The 19,983-nt window shown below is 35.8% G+C and overlaps 2 protein-coding genes across 2 annotated transcripts; one reads left to right on the top strand and one right to left on the bottom strand.

The window, feature by feature from the left end:
• Positions 1-1,057: 1,057 nt before the first annotated feature.
• LOC135958712 (odorant receptor 7a-like) lies at positions 1,058-2,371 on the top strand. The gene is made up of 3 exons (XM_065509604.1): positions 1,058-1,812; positions 1,872-2,229; positions 2,300-2,371. The coding sequence occupies exons 1-3, from the start codon at positions 1,058-1,060 to the stop codon at positions 2,369-2,371; spliced, it is 1,185 nt and encodes a 394-aa protein (XP_065365676.1).
• Positions 2,372-4,106: 1,735 nt separating this feature from the next.
• LOC135958713 (odorant receptor 7a-like) lies at positions 4,107-5,438 on the bottom strand. Its single transcript, XM_065509605.1, has 3 exons — positions 4,684-5,438; positions 4,240-4,597; positions 4,107-4,178 (listed from the first exon to the last, which is right to left on the bottom strand). The coding sequence occupies exons 1-3, from the start codon at positions 5,436-5,438 to the stop codon at positions 4,107-4,109; spliced, it is 1,185 nt and encodes a 394-aa protein (XP_065365677.1).
• Positions 5,439-19,983: the final 14,545 nt, after the last annotated feature.

Genomic DNA, 19,983 nt, shown 5'->3' on the forward strand with positions numbered 1-19,983 from the left:
TTTTATTTACATTGTAGCGAGGGCGTGGTTTTGCCAAGTTAAACTAAAGGCAGGGTTTTTAATTCTGGCTGCTAAACGGAACTAGAACAGAACTAGAACAGAACAGAACTAGAACAGAACTAGAACAGAACTAGAACAGAACTAGAACAGAACTAGAACAGAACTAGAACAGAACTAGAACAGAACTAGAACAGAACTAGAACAGAACTAGAACAGAACTAGAACAGAACTAGAACAGAACTAGAACAGAACTAGAACAGAACTAGAACAGAACTAGAACAGAACTAGAACAGAACTAGAACAGAACTAGAACAGAACTAGAACAGAACTAGAACAGAACTAGAACAGAACTAGAACAGAACTAGAACAGAACTAGAACAGAACTAGAACAGAACTAGAACAGAACTAGAACAGAACTAGAACAGAACTAGAACAGAACTAGAACAGAACTAGAACAGAACAGAACTAGAACAGAACTAGAACAGAACTAGAACAGAACTAGAACAGAACTAGAACAGAACTAGAACAGAACTAGAACAGAACTAGAACAGAACTAGAACAGAACTAGAACAGAACTAGAACAGAACTAGAACAGAACTAGAACAGAACTAGAACTGAACTAGAACTAAGTAGGAATAAAACGTTCTTGTAAGAGTCGTACCAACTGAAGGAAGTTTTTTTTTTTGTTGATTGTGGTAGGAGGGAACAGTTTAATTCTGTTGAAATTGTAATTGTTTCCATGTTTCTGTGTTGATGTCTTTGCTAAATTTGCACCTTGACTAATATCTATATTTTGCAAGTATGTTTAGCAGCCAAAATTAAAAACCCTGCCTTTAGTTTAACTTGGCAAAACCACTCCCTCTGCTACAATGTAAATAAAATGTATTTGGCAAGTATTTTCAGCAGTCAAAAATTAAAAACTCGTGGCAAAACCACGCCCTCTTCAACAATGTTTATAAAATGTGTTTATTTAATTAAGGGAACTAACGCTTCCAAGTATTGTATTGTAGATAACCAGACAACCATTAAGTGAGTCAGTATCTTTATATCAAGCAACATGTTCGATAGATTTTGGGGTCGTGGCGACAATTTACAGGCTACGCGAGAAGCCACTGTATATCTGTTCAAGAATTTTCTTTATCTGGGATTTCAGCAACCACCAAAATGGAAACCTCTATACTATCTGTATTCAGTTATGCTGAATCTAAGTGCTTTGGTATTTTTACCCATTTCATTCATTTTAAGTTTCTATTACGGCTTCAGGCAAATGACACCCGTACAATTGTTGACCTCATTGCAAGTGGCCATCAATGTTTGGGGTTTGCCGGCCAAATTTCTAGCAGTAGTGATATCATTGAAACGTCTACATGAGGCTATGGATGTAATGGACATATTGGATGCTCGCTGCCAACGACAAGATGAAAAAGAGAAAATTCGTTATTGTGCCATGCTTGGCAATCGTTTGACCATATTCTTTATAGGATTCTATATGCTGTACACAGCTCTAACCATGATCACATCGGTGTTGATGGGACAACCACCATATTCTGTGATTATACCCCTCATGGATTGGCGAAATTCTACGCTGGAGTTTATTGTACAGTCGTTCCTGGAATACATGCTTATGAATTTGATTTGCATGCACGAGGGTGGCGATGATGTGTATGCGGTCATTTATATCTATGCCATTCGCACTCATATGCAGATATTGGTGGAACGTGTCAAGAGATTGGGTACCGATGAGGAGACCACAAATGATGATGACTACAAGCAATTGGTCTTATGTGTTAAGGATCATCAGGAGTTGTTAAGGTAGTTGAATTTTGGTAGTTAAATTCTGAAAGCATTGAGCATGTTCTATCTCTTTATAGATTATTGGATATTATCAGTCCCGTCATCTCGATTACAATTTTCATACAATTTATGATAACCGCCATTATACTGGGCACCACTCTAATAAATATTATGATATTTGCCGACTTTTCGGCCCAGATAGCCTCGGTTGTATATTTCCTAGCGGTTTTGGTGCAAACCTCTCCCTGTTGCTATCAGGCCACCTGTCTAATGGATGACAGTGATCAGTTGACATTGGCCATATTTCATTGTGAGTGGTTTAATAAGGATATACGCTTTCGCAAAATGATGATATTCTTTATGATGCGTTCCCAGACACCGGTGGCTTTAACCGCTTTAAAATTGTTTCCCATAACTTTGAATACCAGTTTGGGGGTGAGGAGTTTCTTTGGAGAAATTCTTTATTCTAGATTTTTTGATTTGTTTATCTTTGTTTCTGTTACAGATAGCCAAGTTCTCATTTTCTCTGTATACGTTTATCAAGGAAATGGATTTTGGCAAAAACTTAAAGGACTAAGAGGAAACTGAGTACTCAGCACTAAAATATGGTTTGAATAGAAAATTTTTAGTAAATGAATGTAGTAGTTTTAGCATTAAAATGAATAAAGGGTGTTTAATGAAGCGCTTTCTATGTTTAAATTTAAATAAATACAAGTAAGAGTATTATATTCGGTTATGCAGAATCTTGTATGGCTTCCACAAAGCATTTCCATTGTTGCTGTTGTTTCCGCGTCTTTCCATTTAAGATTGCATTGTCCTATTTTTTTGGAGTATCGTGCGCCTTCTTGAGCCTTGAGTATTCCACTCTCATTATTGTTATACTGTCAGGATTCTTTCTGATAGTATGGCCGATCCACCTCCATTTCCTACGTTTTATTTGTGTTAGTATGGGTTCCTCGTTATTAAGGTTCCAGAGATCCGTGTTGCTGAAGTCGTTAGTCCGGAATATTCTGCATATGAGACTGAAGCATTTTTGATGAATACCTGTAGCTTTTGCGTCCATGGTGATTTGGTAAAACAAACGGAATAAATTACAGCCAATTCGATAGATGTAGCTTCAACAATATGGCCACTATCAAGTAGGCTAACCAGGACGAAATTCCCAAAAACTAAACCTCTTGATGATAAGAACGGGGGCTTAATAACTTCAAAAGATGAATAGATCCGTATATGGTAGAACAACTAAGCGGAACAGCTGTCAAATATGCTAACGGGACAGCACGGAATTTTTAGCTGCAGGCACCACCAACAAAGGCAAGATATCAGCTCAACTTGCCCGGTCATACCAGAACTTGTGTCCGCTATTAGGGCGCTTAAGCCCAACAAGCCCCTGACTACATTGCCTCGCAACTACTGAAGGTAGATTCTTTGGTTATTTTCCTCCCACTTATATGCGAATTTTGGACAATTGCAACTTCTTTGGACCTCCCAAAAAAAGTAACTTATTCCAGTGTAAGAACTGGTCTTCTCAACATGACCAACAAAATATGCGAACACTCTTTATCGTTGTGCAATCATTGAAGTGGAAGACTCCTAGATTCGGTTGAGGAAGACCCCAGACAATATCACTCGAACGGCAATTAACTGGTAACCGCAGGGTAGTCGAAGAAAAGGAAGACCTGCTAATCCATGGAGGAGAGTGGTTGAAGCTTGAAGGAATAGCAGCAGGACGTATATGGAGTGAAATTAAAGTTCTAGTTCTGTTCTAGTTCTGTTCTAGTTCTGTTCTAGTTCTGTTCTAGTTCTGTTCTAGTTCTGTTCTAGTTCTGTTCTAGTTCTGTTCTAGTTCTGTTCTAGTTCTGTTCTAGTTCTGTTCTAGTTCTGTTCTAGTTCTGTTCTAGTTCTGTTCTAGTTCTGTTCTAGTTCTGTTCTAGTTCTGTTCTAGTTCTGTTCTAGTTCTGTTCTAGTTCTGTTCTAGTTCTGTTCTAGTTCTGTTCTAGTTCTGTTCTAGTTCTGTTCTAGTTCTGTTCTAGTTCTGTTCTAGTTCTGTTCTAGTTCTGTTCTAGTTCTGTTCTAGTTCTGTTCTAGTTCTGTTAGTTCAGTTCTGGTTCAGAACAGAAAAACAACACTTGGTTCATTGTCTTCTAGTAAGACTTGGTGCTAAATAATTTTATTATAATAAGACATCAAACTAAATATATACTACATTTATTAAAAGTTATTTTTATATTTCAAACACTTGTAAAACATGTCAGCATCAATTATCCAACCTTGTATTTCTATGAAACCTTTAAAGTGCGACTGATATTCCATTAGGCCTTAAAATTTTGACCAAAATCCATTTCCTTGATAAGAGTGTAAAGGGAAAATGAAAATTTACCAATCTGTAATACAAATAAAACCATAATATAAGAAAACAATTAAAATATAACACATTAAACTTACCGCCAAACTAGTGTCCAGAGTAATGGGAAACAATTTCAAGGCCGTTAAAGTAACGGGCAACTGGGAACGCATCATAAAGAATATCAGCATTTTACGAGTGCGTATATCCTTATCAATCCACTCACAATGAAAAATGGCCAATGTTAGCTGCTGACTATCCTCCATTAGACAAGTGGCCTGATAGCAACAGGGGAAGGTTTGCACCAAGACTGCCAGCATATAAACTACCGAGGCTACCTGGGCAGAAAAGTCGGCAAATATCATAATATTTATTAGAGTGGTGCCCAGTATAATGGCGGTTATCATAAATTGTATGAAAATGGTTTTCGAGATAACGGGGCTGATAATATCTATTAATCTGGATAGAGAAGCGAGGAGAGTTTATAATGTCAGTAATTTACAAGGATAAGTCGTGCAAAAAAAAAAACTTCTGTATTCCTTAACCTTAACAAATTCTGATGATCCTTAACACACATCGCCAACTGCTCATAGCATTCATCATTTGTGGTCTCCAAATCTTTGCCCAATCTCCTCACCCGTTCCACCAATATTTGCATATGCGTACGTATAACATAGACATAAATGACAGAATACACATCTTCGGCTGCCTCATGGCAACACGCCAAATTTGTCAGCACAAATTCAATGACACACTGAGCAGCAAACTCCTGCTTAGAATTGCGCCATTCGATGCCGGGTATATATAATGAATATGGCGGCTGACCCATACTCACCGATGCGATCAGTGTAACCTCGGCGTATGTACAATAGACAAGCATGTAAACCATGGTCAAACGATTACCAACCATAACACAATGACGAATTTTCTCACGTTCATCCTGACGATCGCAGCGAGCATCCAAAATGTCCATTACATCCATGGTCTCATATAGATGTCTCAGCGACATGAGCATTGTAGCAATTTTGAATGGTATACCCCACACATTGAAGGCCACTTGTATTGATGTCAACAGTTGCGACACTGTCATATTCCTGAACTCGAAGTAATAGCTTACAATGAATGATATCGGATACCATCCTAGCACAAATAAATTCAATATCAGCGAATACAGCTTATGAAGTCGTTGCCACTTCTCGGGATGCTGCAAGCCCAGATAAAGAAAATTTTTGAATAGATAATCGGTGGCTTCTCGCGTAGCCCGTAAATTATTGCCACGAGCCCAAAGTTTATCGAACATGTTGTTGGTTTTAGAGAGATTTACTGAATGTTGGTTACTTTTGCAATTGTTATGTTAGTTGGTTTAAAGAGTTAGGTATGTGTAGGGCTAATTTGTAGTTTGATTTAATTTAATTTGTGCAAAGGGCGTGGTTTTGACATGTATTAAATTAATGTAAGGGTTTTTCTTTGATTGCTAAATTACTATGCACGTGTTAAGGGTGCAACAGTCCTCAAAGTCAGCAACAAACACAGAAACATGGAAACAAATCAAAATGTAAACACAATTATCAGGCTATTTATGCCCTTAAGCCTGTTCGCCTTAAGTTTTCTTCATTGCATGTGAAGGCCCAAGTCGCGACGCAAAATTCTCCAAGTTGTGGTCTGTGAAAGGCCGAGTTGTTGTCAGGGCAGCGAAATCGACATCCTTGGATTCTCCGGCTTCTCTCAAGGATAGCGGCGATGTTTTCAATGGATCTTGGATCTTCTAGAACTATCGTCGTTATGGTTCAGTATTTACTGAACCAGTGGACTCAAATTTATTCACCACACTGGGAATAGTCCTCTCGGTAGGATGAAGATGATTTTTTGATGATAATTAGAGTTAGTTTCCAACTGCTATATGGTCGTGTACCTTCAGAACCTGGGTCATGTGAATTTTGTACGGGTGCAGGCCCAAGTCACGACGCAAAATTTGCCAAGTTGTGGTCTGTGAAAGGCCGAGTTGTTGTGTGGGCAGCGAAATCGACATCCTCGGATTCTCCTGCTTCTCTCACGGATAGCGGCGATGTTTTCAGTGGATTTCTTTCTCGTTTCGTCGTCAATTTATTCACCACACTGGGAATAGTCCTCTCGGTAGGATGAAGATGATTTTTTGATGATAATTAGAGTTAGTTTCCAACTGCTATATGGTCGTTTACCTTCAGAACCTGAGTAATGTGAATTTTGTACGGGTGCAGGCCCAAGTCACGACGCAAAATTTGCCAAGTTGTGGTCTGTGAAAGGCCGAATTCTTGTGATGGACCTATGTGTCGTATCGTTGACTTAACTTTATCCACCACACTGGGAATAATCCTCTCGGTAGGGCGACTGTAAAAAGGGCGAAGCACGCGGAACATTGTCCGAATAGAACACCCATTTTAATAAAAAAATTTTATCTTTTGCACGGCTTATTGAACGCTATATTCAACCAGGGTGATTTGGCAAAACCAACTGAACAAATCACGGCCAATTCGACAGATGTAGCTTCAACAATATGGCCGCTATCAACTGTCAAAGTTTCAATGTACCTATGGGGACTAGTTTAAATATCAATATTAGCGAGAGTTGGAAGAACTAAGGATGTAGAAAGATGTTCTTTCACCCAATAAGTTGATTCCACAAATGTAAAGGAAATTCATGTAGAACTCCAATCAATATCCAACGATTTCCGTCATGAGCAGCTAGTAGTTTTAAGAACGAGAAGATTTCACTTATTTTCAAGCTGTAGAAGGATGTTCCTCTGTCCTTTTTGAATCTAGCTGTATTAGGAACATGGAGATTTCACTTGTTTTAAGGCTTAATTCAAATAAATATCCTGAGATTTCAGTCATTTGAGTGTAATAGCATTAGGAATGAGGAGATTTCCTTAGTTTTCGGGCTGTAGTTCTTTTACCCAGTAAGGGAAACGGCTATATGCCTAAATTTATTCCACAAAGGTTTAGGAAATTCATTAATAAATATCGTTCACTTTTGTGGAATTCCAATCAATATCCAAGGATTTCCCTCATGTGCAGCTAGTAGTTTTAGGAACGAGAAGATTTCACTTATTTTCAAGTAGTAGAAGGATGTGAAATTCCACTTGTTTAAAGGCTGAATTCAGATAAATTTCCGGATATTTAAGTCATGTGAGTATAATAGCTTTAGGAATGGAAAGATTTATTTTGTTTTAAGGCTGCAGAAGAACGTTCCTGCATCTAATGAAACGGAAACGGCTATATCCCCAAATGGATTTCATAAAAATGCTGCAAAAAATTCTGAATAAATGTTGTTCATTTGCGTCTGTAAATTGACTTCACAAAGGTAAAGGAAATGCATGAATAAATATCGTTAAATTTTGGGGAATTCCAATCAATATCCAAAGATTTATGTTATGTGCAGCTAGTAGTTTTAGGAACGGGGAGACTTCACTTATTTTTAGGCTGTAGAAGGATGTTCCTTTGTCCTTAACAGTCGTGTGAATGCAACTAGGAGATTTCACATGTTTAAAGACCAAAGAAGGATGTTCCTTGATGCTCTGGCAAAATTTGACTTGCTTTTATGCTGTAAGTTTTGATCAAAATCCATTTCCTTGAAAAGATTGTAAAGGGAAAATGAAAACTTGGCAATGTGTAATAGAAAAGTAACATGAAAGCTTTGTAATACCTTAATACATCCTAATGATTCTTAACCCACATTTCGACGTGCTCGAAAAAATAACTTTAACTGAAGGATAACGGCACTAGCACACATATAGTAGAGAGCTTTCCATTTCTGAGGTTTCTGCTGGCCCAAATGTAGGACATTTTTGAATAGTCCAATGGTGGCTTGACAAGTAGCCTGGTAATTATTGCCACGTGCCCAAATAACTGTCAAACATGTTGTTTGATATGCAGAATAATACTTAATATTTTAAGTGCATTGCTAGTTTGTGGGATTTATAAAGGAAAACTAGCTGTTTAGCTAATAGGTGGCAAAAAGAATGGGCGTAGTTGGCTAAAGTTAAATGAGTAACAGATGTAATCAATGAAAGGAACTTTAACACTTGTGTGTTTAAACTGCATTTGCTAATTCTACGCTTATTTGTTGAACTGAAAAAAGGGAATTCAAATAAAGTAGACTAGATTGGGTTTGGGTTAGAAGAGGACTACACAGAGCTCTATGGAGAGTCCTCAAGGATAAATATTTTGCGAAGCATTCCTCAATAGTGAATCTTCAATATCAAAGTCATGTTAAGCCATTAGCTTCGGGAATGGTAAATTTTCTCCTGTTTTCAGACTTCATAAAGTTGTTTTTACATCAGCTGAGTATGATACAGTAATAACCCAAAATTTTAAGGGAAAATCATGGTCTAACAACGTTGATTTCTGGAAAATTTTATGTAAATCTCAGGGAGAGATATTTTGCGAAGCCTTCCTCAGTAGTGAATCTTCAATATCAAAGTCATGTAAAGCCAATAGCTTCGGCAATGGTAAATTTTCTCCTGTTTTCAGACTACATAAACTTGTTTTTACATCAGCTGAGTGTGATACAGTAATAACCCAAAATGTTAAGGGAAAATCATGGTCTAACAACGTTGTTTTCTGGAAAATTGTATGTAAATCTTAGGGAGAGATATTTTGCGAAGCCTTCCTCAGTAGTTAATCTTCAATATCAAAGTCATGTTAAGCCAATAGCTTCGGGAATGATAAATTTTCTCCTAACAACGTTGATTTCTGGAAAATTTGATGTAATTTCCAGAGATGTGAATCTGGTGGTTTTAGGAACCGTTCATATTTCACTTGTTTTAAGAGACTTTCTTAAAGCTTTGAGATTGTGTTACAAGGTTGTGATGTAATCGGCAGAAGTATTGGAAATTTAAGGACTTGGTTGGTTGGTAAACGTGGTAGTTCCCTGCGCTCGAACAGTCAAGGACCCCGTCAGATGTAGTGTTGCTTGCATCCGAAATGTCAAATTTTGGATTATGTTGGCTTTGAGGGTGCTTAGACCTGCGAATAGACCTGAAAACACCACAAGGAAAAGTGTAACGGAATCAAATCGCACTCGGTATCCACAGCTCCTCCACGTGAGTGACCATGCCTTCAAATCGCTCGTACAGATTGTCCAATGTGTCATGAGCTGCGAGGCACAAAGCTCGGTCGTGTTGAAACCACAAAAAGAAGTTGGTAATCATGGACATATAGTGCTCGCCGGTGACGATGATGGCCAATGTCGTTCTGAATGAAATTGGGAGCAATGACGCCTCCAGCCCAAAATCCAAAATGTATTTTTCGGGATGCATTGGACGCTCTTGGATCTCATGTAGATTGGTATCGTACCAAATTTGACAATTTAGTTTGTTGACGTACCCATTAATCCAGGAAAGGACAGCTGCGCTCAAAGTTCGACAAAGTTCAATTGGAAGACCATTTAGAAGTTTTAGGAACGGTGAGATTGAAATTATTTTAAGACATTTACCCATTCCCTTCTTCCCCATTTATTAAATAATTTATAAACTCATTGTTTGTAGTTTTTGTATAAAAAATAACTTTTTGTTTTTATTTAAATCTATGGTGTTTTTTTTGTTTGTTTGTTTGTTTGTTGTATTAATTTATATAAATTTTGAGTAACTTAATGTTAATAATTTTTACTTAATATTAAATTTGCGAAATTTGTACATTTGTAAAACAATTATTGAAATTATAACTAAACGTATAATAAAACTTTTCTTCAAACAAATACAAAAATGTTTAATAAAAATAAAAGAAAACATATGACACTATGTATGTATGAGTATAAAACAATATGTATTAGCAAATTAAAAGGACTAGATAAGAAAGTTATGTGTTAAAATAAATATATAAAAGGAAAGGATTTGTTTGAATCCTTGCAAATCCTAACCCTTTGTAATATTTGTGACAAAAAGATTAACAACTTAACAGGGCAAATTATATAGTAAAATGTTTAAACAAACTTAAGTTAACAAGGCTGGTTATGGTAGAAAATTATAGGAAATGAAGGAGATTTTACTGGTTTTCAGAATGCAGAAGAAAGATTTGTTTAGAACGCGAAGGTAGTGGTGACATCTCTTCCATTTTCAGATATTTCAATCATAGGAAGCTAGTAGCATTAGGAACGGGAGATTTAGCATAATTTCAAGCTGCAGAAGGATGTTTTTTCCTCCACTGAAGAATGTTTCTTCGTCCACTGAAGTTAACAGCTATAACCCAAAATTTATTTCGCAAAGGCCAAGGAAATTCATGAACTAAATTTGTTTAATTTTGAGGAACTCTAAAAAATATCCAGAGATTTAAGTCATGTGCAGCTAGCAGTATTTGGAACAGAAGATTTTACCTAATTTAAAATAGAATTCAAATAAGTTTCCATATATTTCCGTTACTTTTTGGAGACATGTAGAGATTCCTTTGGTTTTAAGTCTGTGGAAATATGTTCCTTTATTTAATGAAGGAAACGGATATATTCCCAAATTGATTAGACAATAGAGCAGGAAATTCATGAATTAATTAAAGAATTCTAATCAACATCCATAGATTTATGTCACTAGAACGTTGCAGTATTCGGAACAGGAAGATTTTAGTTGTTTTGAGGCTGAATTCGAATAAATTTCTAGAGATTTCAATGATGTAAGTGAAATAGCATTAGGATTGAGGAGATTCCTTTGGTTTTAAGGCTGTAGAACGATGTTCCTTCATTCAATGAAGCAAACGGCTATATCCCTTAATTGATTTCACAAAGTTAAAGGAAATTTATGAATCTATTCTGTTCAATTTTGTGAAATTCCCATCAATATCCATAGATTTCAGTCATGTGAAGCTTGTAGTATTAGGAATAAGAAGATTTTCCTTATTTTAAAGCTGTAGCTGAGTAATATGCCACATCCTATGTCATGTGAATCCTTTAGATTCCGGAAAGGCCAACATATTGATTGGTATAATAGTTTAGAGGAGGGTATTTCCACAACAAACATTTTTTTAACTTGAAAAATTTCAGCTTAATCTTAAAGATCAGAATGTTGAGCATCCATTAGATTCGGGAAGTGTAAAATGTATCATGTTTTAAGACTATAGAGGAGGATTTTTCCATCAGCATAATGTCAAATGAGGTTGTATCTTCAATTCACAAAGGAAATCCTTTGCTTTATCATAGCAGAATTCCTATTCAATCTCAAAGCTCTTTGTCCTGGCTACGTAGTATGTTGAGGATACATTAGATTCGGGAAGTGTAAAATGTATCATGTTTTAAGACTACAAAGGAGGGTTTTTCCATCAGCGTAATGTCAAATGAGCATGTATCTTCAATTCACAAAGGAAATCCTTTGCTTTATATGCTTTATCATAGCAGAATTCCTATTCAATGTCAAAGCTCTATGTCCTGGCTAAGTAATAGTATTAGGAATGAGGAAATTCCGCTTGAATGATGTCTTTTAGAATGATGACTTTTATCTAAAAAGAGTGATAAATTTGAGTGTTCACAAATCATATGCAAAAGTGTGGGAAATTGTCAAAAAAAAAATATACTTTAAATCGAATAAACTCTTATTAAATCTTGAGGACTGTAAGCAAGGGGATTCATATGATTCAGGAAGGGGAACATAGCTCTTGTTTTAGGACTATAGAGAAGGAATGAAGAAAATCCGCATGCTTTCACACTGTAGAAATATGTTCTTTGATCTAAAGAGTCGTGTGTTCACAAATCCTCTGCAAAAGTTTGGGAAATTCTCAGACTAATCTTCTTTAAACTTGATAAACTTCTACTAAATCTTGAAGACTTTATTCCTGTGCGTCCATTACATTCAGGAAGAGAGGTACTTATCATTAAAAATTGAGAATAATTTTACTCTCAAAATTATAACGCCCAAATATAGGAATATGTCCTGTGCAAGTAGTGGTTGGAAATTTCTTTTGTTTTATACTATAAAATATGTTGTTTTATGTAAAGAGTGATAAGTTGGTGCAAAAGTATGGGAAATTGTCAAACAAATATACTTTAAATTTAATAAACTTCCATTAAATCTTAAAGACCTTAATGAAGGGGATCCAAATGATCCAGGAAGGGGAACATATCCCTTGTTATATGACTATAGAGGAGGAATGAGGAAATTCCAAAAGGTTTCCTTTTATGTAAAGAGTGCTAAATTTTTTTTGCCCAAATCCTCTGCAAAACTATGGGAAATTCTTAGACTGACACACTTTAAATTTGATAAATTCCTACTAAATCTTGAAGACTTCATTCGTGTGCGTAAATTAGATTCATTAAGAGAGGAACTTATCATTAAAAATTGTGAAAAATTTTACTCTCAAAATTAAATCGCCCAAGTATTGGAATACTGTCTTTTAATGTTATTTATATTTGGTGAATAGGCTTTAACATAGCAGGATTCCTATTAAATCTTGGAGACCTCAGTCCTAGGCAAGTAGTAGTATTAGGAATGGAGAAATTTCTTTTAATTCAGACTATAAAAAATGTTCTTATAGGTAAAAAGTGTTAAATTGTTGTGTTTTCCCAAAATATCTGCAAAAGTATGGGAAATTCTTAGACTGATATGCTTTAAATTTGATAAATTTCTACTAAATCTTAAAGACTTCATTCGTAGGGATTCATTAGCATCAGGAAGTGTAACATTTGATTTGTTATAAGCTATAAAGAAGGTTTTTTTTATTATGAAATTAAAAAAATTAGGTTTTCAGCTTGTATCCCCCAAATTATAGGAAAACTTTGGTTTAATCTTATTTACTTTTGGTTAATTTCTGCTAAATCTTAAAGATCTTCTTCGGGGCTATCCAGTAGATTCAGGAACGTGGAAATATCTCTTGTTTTTATGGCCTTAGGAGGAGGTTATTGTAATTCTAATACAGCAAAATAAACTTCTTGTCATTAGTATCGGTTATGGGAAAAATTCGCTACAGAAACATTTGAAATCGTAACCAACTCAAAGATTTTAATCTTGAGAAGCCATTAGATCCAGGAAGGGGGAATTATAGCAGGAAGATTTTAGTCTTGGGGATCCTTTAGCTTCCGGAAGGCAAAAATATAAGACTTCCAAAAACCAGCCTTGTCTTATTTTTATTATTTTCTTATTTAGTTTATATATTTCTTTTCTTTTTTTTCTCTTTAGTATTATTTTGGTTTTCGTTTTCAAATTAACTATTATATTTTTTTTTTTATTATTTGTTTACTTTTCTTTCAACTTGTTTTTATATTGTTTAAATTTAATTTAACTATAAATTTATTTGGTTTTGTTTTTCATAATAAGTTCATTATTTTGGGAATGCTTTTCTTTAATTTCTTTAAATATTGGTCTATAAAATTGTTTATTTTTATTTTTAGGGGGCTGGGGGGGATTATAAACTCCTTTCTTTAATAATGTTTGATTAAAATGATGTTTAAACATATATATATTTAATTAATATTTGTTCAATAATATAGTTTTATAGTAGTTTGCTTTTAAAAAAAACGGTTTGATTCTTTTGTTTATAATTAAATATTATTTTTGTAACAATTTGGCTAAACAAGAAAATTATTTTGTATTTTTGTTTTTTTTTTTCAGTTACATTTTAACATAAAATTAAAATTATATAAATATTTGTTTTAAAAATTATGGAACAAGCTTAAGCTAAATAAGTTTATAATATATAATATTAATGTTTTACAATAATAACGAACCAAAACATTCAAATGGAAATTAAAATGTGTGTTTAGAAAAAAAGCTTAATATTTTGTTTGATTTTAAGTTTATATATGTTTAATGGAATTGGATTAAAAAAAGTTGGAATAATAACAGTTTTATAGAGGAGATTTGGTGTAAAATTATCGTGACTCCTATCTATTCCTCTATAAGACCAGTCCAAAGGGACTCCTTTATGGATGCAAATGTATAGAGACTCATCTATGAAAACAAGTCTAAAGATTTATCTTTATCGAGAGGAGTCTTTAGAGAATTCTCTATGGAAGCAAGTCTGTTGAAATTCCTCCATGGATACTCCATGGTCTATGGATACTCCTCAATGGAAACAAGCCTATATAGACTCCTCCATGGAGACAAATCTATAGAGACTCCCTATGGATACATGTCAAATTAGACTCCTCTATTGAGATAACTCTATAGAGGCTCCTCTATGTAAAGAAGTCTATTATGGAGACTAGTTTATAGAGACTCCTCTATGGAGACAAGTCTATAAAGAATCCCTATGATGACAAGTCTAAAGAGACTCCTCCATGGAGACAAGTCTAAAGAGACTCCTCCATGGAGACATGTCTCTTGAGACTCCTCTATGGAGACAAGTCTAAAGAGACTTCTCAATGGAAACAAGTCTATAGAGACAAGTCTATAGAAACTCCTCTATATAGACAAGTTAAAAAAGACTCCTCCATGGAGATAAATCTATAGAGACTCCTCTATGGAGACAAGTCTATACAGACTCCCCTATGAAGTCAAGCCAATAGAGACTCCCCTACGGAGACAAGTCTGTAGAGACTCCTCTATAGAGACAAATCTAAAGAGACTCCTCTATAGATACAACTAGAGACTCCCTATGGATACATCTCAAATGAGACTCCTCTATGGAGATAACTCTATAGAGACTCCTCTATGTAAAGAAGTCTATAGATACTATCGAAACAAGCCTCATCTATGGGGACACATCTATTGACATTTTCTTATGGAGACAAGTTTATAGAGACTCCTTAATGGAGACAACTTTATCGACAATCCTCTATAGAGACAAGTCTAAAGAGACTCCTCTATGGAGACAATTCGAAAGAGACTCCTCAATGGAGACAAGCCTATCGACAATCCTCTATGGAGAAAGATTTATAGAGACTCCTCTATGGGTAGAAGTCTAAGGAGACTCCTCAATGGAGACAAGCCTATCGACAATCCGCAATGGAGACAAATTTATAGAGACTCCTCTATGGGTACAAGTCTAAGGAGGCTCCTCAATGGAGACAAGTCTATCGACAATCCTCTATGGAGACAAGTCTAAAGAGACTCCTCTATGGAGACAATTCGAAAGAGACTCCTCAATGGAGACAAGCCTATCGACAATCGTCTATGGAGACAAATTTATAGAGACTCCTCTATGGGTACAAGTCTAAGGAGACTCCTCAATGGAGACAAGTCTATCGACAATCCTCTATGGAGACAAATTTATAGAGACTCCTCTATGGGTACAAGTCTAAGGAGACTCCTCAATGGAGACAAGTCTATCGACAATCCTCCATGAAGACAAATTTATAGAGACTCCTCTATGTGTACAAGTCTAAGGAGACTCCTCAATGGAGACAAGCCTATCGACAATCCTCTATGGAGACAAATTTAAAGAGACTCCTCTATGGTTTCAAGTCTAAGAAGAGACAAGTCTAAAGAGACTCCTCTACGGAGACAATTCTAAAGAGACTCCTCTATGGAAACTAGTCTAAAGAGACTCCTCTACGGAGACTAGTCTTTAAAAACTCCTCAATGGAGACAATTCTAAAGAGACTCCTTCAAAACTTTGGTTTAATCCTGTTTACTTTTGGTGAATTTTTGCTAAATCTTGAAGATCTCCTTGGGGGCTGTTCAGTAGATTCAGGATAGAGACTCCTCTATGGAGACAATTCGAAAGAGACTGCTCAATGGAGACAATTCTATCAACAATCCTCTATGGAGACAAATTTATAGAGACTCCTCTATGGGTACAAATCTAAGGAGACTCCTCAATGGAGACAGGTCTATCGACAATCCTCTATGGAGACAAATTTATAGAGACTCCTCTATGGGTACAAGTCTAAGGAGACAATTCTAAGGAGGCACCTCAATGGAGACAAGTCTATCGACAATCCTCTATGGAGACAAATTTATAGAGACTCCTCTATGGGTACAAGTCTAAGGAGACTCCTCAATGGACACAAGTCTATCGACAATCCTCTATGGAGACAAATTTATAGAGACTCCTCTATGGAGACAATTCGAAAGAGACTCCTCAATGGAGACAAGTCTATCGACAATCCTCTATGGAGACAAATTTATAGAGACTCTTCTATGGGTACAAGTCTAAGAAGAGACAAGTCTAAAGAGACTCCCCTACGGAGACAATTCTAAAGAGACTCCTCTATGGAAACTGGTCTAAAGAGACTCCTCTACGGAGACTAGTCTTTAAAAACTCCTCAATGGAGACAATTCTAAAGAGACTCCTCCGAAACTTTGGTTTAATCCTGTTTACTTTTGGTGAATTTTTGCTAAATCTTGAAGATCTCCTTGGGGGCTGTTCAGTAGATTCAGGATAGAGACTCCTCTATGGAGACAATTCGAAGGAGACTCCTCAATGGAGACAAGTCTATCAACAATCCTCTATGGAGACAAATTTATAGAGACTCCTCTATGGGTACAAGTCTAAGGAGACAAGTCTAAGGAGGCTCCTCAATGCAGACAAGTCTATCGACAATCCTTTATGGAGACAAATTTATAGAGTACAAGTCTAAGGAGACTCCTCAATTGACACGAGTCTATCGACAATCCTCTATGGAGACAAATTTATAGAGACTCCTCTATGGGTACAAGTCTAAGGAGGCTCCTCAATGGAGACAACTCTATCGAAAATCCTCTATAGAGACAAGTCTAAAGAGACTCCTCTACGGAGACAATTCTAAAGAGTCTCCTCAATGGTAACAATTCTAAAGAGACTCCTCTATGGAAACTAGTCTAAAGAGACTCCTGTACGGAGACTAGTCTTTAGAGACTCCTCAATGGAGACAATTCTAAAGAGACTCCTCCGAAACTTTGGTTTAATCCTGTTTAATTTTGGTGAATTTTTGCTAAATCTTGAAGATCTCCTTGTGGGCTGTTCAGTAGATTCAGGAACGCTGAAATATCTATTGTTTTTATGACCTTAGTATGATTTTTTTCTAACTCTAACTTCAACACTGAAATATTTTTCTTTCTTTTGTCATTAGTATTGATTATGGGAAAAATTCGTTACAGACACACTTAATATCGTAACCAACTCAAAGACTTTAACCATGATAATCCATTAGATCCGGGAAGGAGGATTTTAAACTGTTAAAACAGGAAGATTTTAGTCTTGAGAGACTCCTCCATTGAGACATGGCTATGGAGTCAATTCTAAAGAGACTCCTCTATGGAAACAAGTCTACCTTAAAGGAGTCTAAGGACGCATGTTTAGACATTATTGTAACGCAAACTGTTATTATCCCATTATTCTGTTTTTTATGTTACTTTTTTTTTATTATATTTAGAATTATAATAGTTTTAATTTTCTGTGTAATATATCGTTTTTATAATGAAGCATTTTGTTTGATTTAATTAAATATTTATTCATATACAAATTTACCATTGATTACATACATTTGTCTTCTGCAATATAATAAATACGATTAGTATTCTATTATTAATACAATATTATCTTTGCTGTTTTACTTAAATTTTATATTTGGTGTTAATGCTGTTTTATAAATTTTTCGAAATTTTGAAAATATTTTTTTTTTTTTAAATTATTTGAATTTATTGTTTTTTTAATGTCAGCCTTAAATTTGTTTTTTTAGTTAATGGTAAGAAATGAAAATGATAGAAAAATCATAAAATGTATTAAAAAAATGGAGGATTTAGTTTAGAATCTCGATTTTTAGGGAATATAGAGCTAAATGCCCTCTTTCCTATAAAGGTAATGTTAAGGAATAGACCATTTTTAGGCTGAATTTAACTCTTTTTTAAACTAAATTGCTGAACTGCAGTTCTGGAATGTATATTTGCAGCAGTTTTAGCTTATGACCTTTGACCTTTTTTAATGTTTTCATAAATTCTAATACAAAACATGATTTTTGAACTCAATAAAACAATAGAAATATCTCGAATTTCCCTTAAATTATTTGTTTTTTCTAAATATTTAGTTTGTTCGAAATTTTGAATTTTTTTCCTTTAAATTATTAGTTTATGTTTTCAATAATGATTTGTTTCTTATAATTTACTTTTTAATTATTCTTTTTTTACTTAGACGCGAAAAAATACAATAATTTGTGTTTTTTTTATGTGATTTTTTAAGGCAATTTTTAAAAGTACGCAAAATTTATGTTTGAATTCTTAGTTTTTATCAAATATTTGAATTTTTTTATTAAATGATGTTTCTCTTAATTTGTTTATACAACATTTTTATATAACGTTTACTTAGTTTAGTATAAATTGTTTATTTGGTTTTACAGTTTTACTTTAATTATATTTACAAAATAATATGTTAAATAGGTTTGGCAAAAATGGAGTTTATTTTATATTAAAAAAAAATATATATATATAACTGGCAGGGGGAAAATAGGCTGGACTAAAGCCAGGGCTATAGACCAGTCTATAGCCAAAGCTATAGTCTTGTCTATAGCCAAGGCTATAGTCTTGTCTATAGCCAAGGCTATAGTCCAGTCTATAGCCAAGGCTATAGTCCAGTCTATAGCCGAGGCTATAGGCCAGTCTATAGCCAAGGCTATAGGCCAGTCTATAGCCAAGGCTATAGTCCTGTCTATAGCCAAGGCTATAGTCCTGTCTATAGCCAAGGCTATAGTCCTGTCTATAGCCAAGGCTATAGTCCTGTCTATAGCCAAGGCTATAGTCCTGTCTATAGCCAAGGCTATAGTCTATAGCCAAGGCTATAGTCCAGTCTATAGCCAAGGCTATAGTCCAGTCTATAGCCAAGGCTATAGTCCTGTCTATAGCCAAGGCTATAGTCCTGTCTATAGCCAAGGCTATAGTCCTGTCTATAGACAAGGCTATAGTCCAGTCTATAGCCAAGGCTATAGTCCAGTCTATAGCCAAGGCTATAGTCCAGTCTATAGCCAAGGCTATAGTCCAGTCTATAGCCAAGGCTATAGTCCAGTCTATAGCCAAGGCTATAGTCCAGTCTATAGCCAAGGCTATAGTCCAGTCTATAGCCAAGGCTATAGTCCAGTCTATAGCCATGGCTATAGTCCAGTCTATAGCCATGGCTATAGTCCAGTCTATAGCCATGGCTATAGTCCAGTCTATAGCCATGGCTATAGTCCAGTCTATAGCCATGGCTATAGTCAAGTCTATAGCCAAGGCTATAGTCCAGTCTATAGCCAAGGCTATAGTCCAGTCTATAGCCAAGGCTATAGTCCAGTCTATAGCCAAGGCTATAGTCCAGTCTATAGCCAAGGCTATAGTCCAGTCTATAGCGAAGGCTATAGTCCAGTCTATAGCCAAGGCTATAGTCCAGCCTATAGCCAAGGCTATAGTCCAGCCTATAGCCAAGGCTATAGTCCAGCCTATAGCCAAGGCTATAGTCCAGTCTATAGCCAGGGCTATAGTCCAGTCTATAGCCAGGGCTATAGTCCAGTCTATAGCCAAGGCTATAAACCAGTCTATAGCCAAGGCAATAGTCCAGTCTATAGCCCAGGCTATAGTCCAGTCTATAGCCAAGGTTATAGTCCAGTCTATAGCCCAGGCTATAGTCCAGTCTATAGCCAAGGTTATAGTCCAGTCTATAGCCAAGGCTATAGTCCAGTCTATAGCCAGGGCTATAGTCCAGTCTATAGCCAGGGCTATAGTCCAGTCTATAGCCAGGGCTATAGTCCAGTCTATAGCCAAGGCTATAGTCCAGTCTATAGCCAAGGCTATAGTCCAGTCTATAGCCAAGGCTATAGTCCAGTCTATAGCCAAGGCTATAGTCCAGTCTATAGCCAAGGCTATAGTCCAGTCTATAGCCAAGGCTATAGTCCAGTCTATAGCCAAGGCTATAGTCCAGTCTATAGCCAAGGCTATAGTCCAGTCTATAGCCAAGGCTATAGTCCAGTCTATAGCCAAGGCTATAGTCCAGTCTATAGCCAAGGCT

Source organism: Calliphora vicina, chromosome 4 (genome assembly GCF_958450345.1).
Source record: "Calliphora vicina chromosome 4, idCalVici1.1, whole genome shotgun sequence".
NCBI classification, from domain to species: domain Eukaryota; kingdom Metazoa; phylum Arthropoda; class Insecta; order Diptera; family Calliphoridae; genus Calliphora; species Calliphora vicina.